At 44.7% G+C, this 1,818-nt stretch overlaps 1 protein-coding gene across 2 annotated transcripts in view; it reads right to left on the bottom strand.

Annotated features, from left to right (window-relative positions):
• fam184a (family with sequence similarity 184 member A) overlaps positions 1–1,818 on the bottom strand; it is a 132,434-nt gene that overhangs the window by 72,805 nt on the left and 57,811 nt on the right. For both annotated transcript variants that reach the window (XM_037981680.1, XM_017431404.3), the window contains exons 4-5: positions 837–1,076; positions 608–691 (exon numbers count right to left, since the gene is read on the bottom strand). In XM_037981680.1, coding sequence (XP_037837608.1) covers positions 608–691; positions 837–1,076 — 324 coding nt within the window. The remainder of the gene's footprint in view (positions 1–607; positions 692–836; positions 1,077–1,818) is intronic.

Here is a 1,818-nt window from a genome sequence, read left to right on the forward strand (position 1 = left end):
TAACAGGAAGTGACGTCACGTGTCTTCTTCCTGAGTTATTTGGGGTTATTTTGTATTCCACGCTACACAAACCCACAAAGAAGAGACTAGACCGCAGAAACGGTGGCGAATCACTTTAGAAACAATAAATATTGGGTTAAAGTTGCAGGAAAGTTGCTGTGCTTTGGGCAAAGTTGTAAAAAGTTTCGATTTCGTGGGGTTTGCTTGATTTTGCGTTAATTGTTGCGATCGCAACATCGCAAAATCCTGGAGGGTCTGGAAGGCTCGCCTCCTCCCTCACTGGTGCACTCTCTTTCTCCGCGCGCACTCTTAAAGGAGCCTCATCACTGCAGATCTACGGTAGGACACCTTCAGGTCAATCAAACACCTGTTCATCTCTTGAGTTTAGGAGCCTTTTTGAAGTCAGAGTTAAGTGGCTTAAGAAATAAAAAGAGCAGCAAAAGTCCAAAGAGAAACTTTAGAATACCTCCAGAGTGTCTGGAAAACTGCTGATAAAGTCCACTTTAAAATATCACCAGAAAGTCTGGCTGCCTGAAAGCAAAACTGAGCAACAACTGGAGGCTTTATTATGCGGTGAGCGTCAGCTGCAGAATTTGGAGGGAGGTACCTTGCTGAGCTTGGCCTCGTACTCCTCCACTAATCTCTTCTTGTCTTGTTTGAGCTCCTCCACCCGCTCCGTCAGAGAATCCACCTGAGGGAGAAAAATGAAGCTTGATCGAAACGTTTCTTTGATTTTAAATGTCTGTATTGCAACTGCTAACAATAATCACTGAAGTTCTGCTTCTTTCAGCTTCCTTGTTGTTGTTTATTTGGCTGCTCTACTTTGCAGAAGTTACCTCGGCTTTATGGAGCTGCCCCAGTTTCTCCTGGTCTTTGCTGTAGTTTGCGTTCTGACTCTGATGGCTGCGGAGGAGCTCCTGGATCTCCTGTCTGTGCTCAGCCTTCAGCTCCTCCAGAGCGGCTCTCTTCTCCTGCTCGAACTGAGCCTGGGCCTGGCTGAACGTACGCAGCTTCTCCTCGAAGGACCGCCTCATCTCCTCCACCTCCCTCGACATGGACACCACGCGCTGTGTGTGCTGCCAAAGAAGACAAAACGAAGGGCTGAGCCAAAGGAGGAGATCGATTTATGGGCTTCTAGGCTTTAAACACAGCCTGTGAGTCTTTGAATTGGTCTGAGACGGGTGGAGATGCACTGGCTCGGGGGATTCGGATCTTCTAACTGCCAATCTGCCCGCTCTAAATTAGCAATAAATACACCAAATAAACACAAGCTCTCTGAGGAAAAAAATGAATTGAAGAAAATTGTTCAAATACAACAAGAACCCGGTGATCTGTAAGAAAAGCATTAAGAAGCAGGTGAGGCGTTAAAGTGAACATCTTCCATGGTTAGATTTACATTCAGTTTCAAGCTTCTCACTTAATTTGGCTGCACGACCTGAAACCATAGAGAACTGACATTTATTTACTCAGGAAACAAATACCTGCACCAAGTGAAGCAGTTCGTACTCGAACAGGAAGAACATTCATCACGTTTAGCTGGATTAGAGGTTGTTTCTCGTTACAAGATTTTTTTCAGATAATTAATGGTATTGCTGCATGCCAAGTAGGTACATGCTAGGTAATTATCAGGTACATACAGTCAGGGCCGGAGCCAGACTTTAACAAATCCTGAGGTCAACCACTCATTGTCCCCCTGCACATCAGTTACAATGAAGACCAAAACTTCATTAAAATAGAAGCATTTATTTAAAACAAGTGGCTTGAATGTGTATATGACATGTATTTGTGTGTGTGTGTAAATCCATGGGGATCAGCCTC

The sequence above is a fragment of the Kryptolebias marmoratus genome, linkage group LG19 (assembly GCF_001649575.2).
Source record: "Kryptolebias marmoratus isolate JLee-2015 linkage group LG19, ASM164957v2, whole genome shotgun sequence".
Classification (NCBI taxonomy): Eukaryota; Metazoa; Chordata; class Actinopteri; order Cyprinodontiformes; family Rivulidae; genus Kryptolebias; species Kryptolebias marmoratus.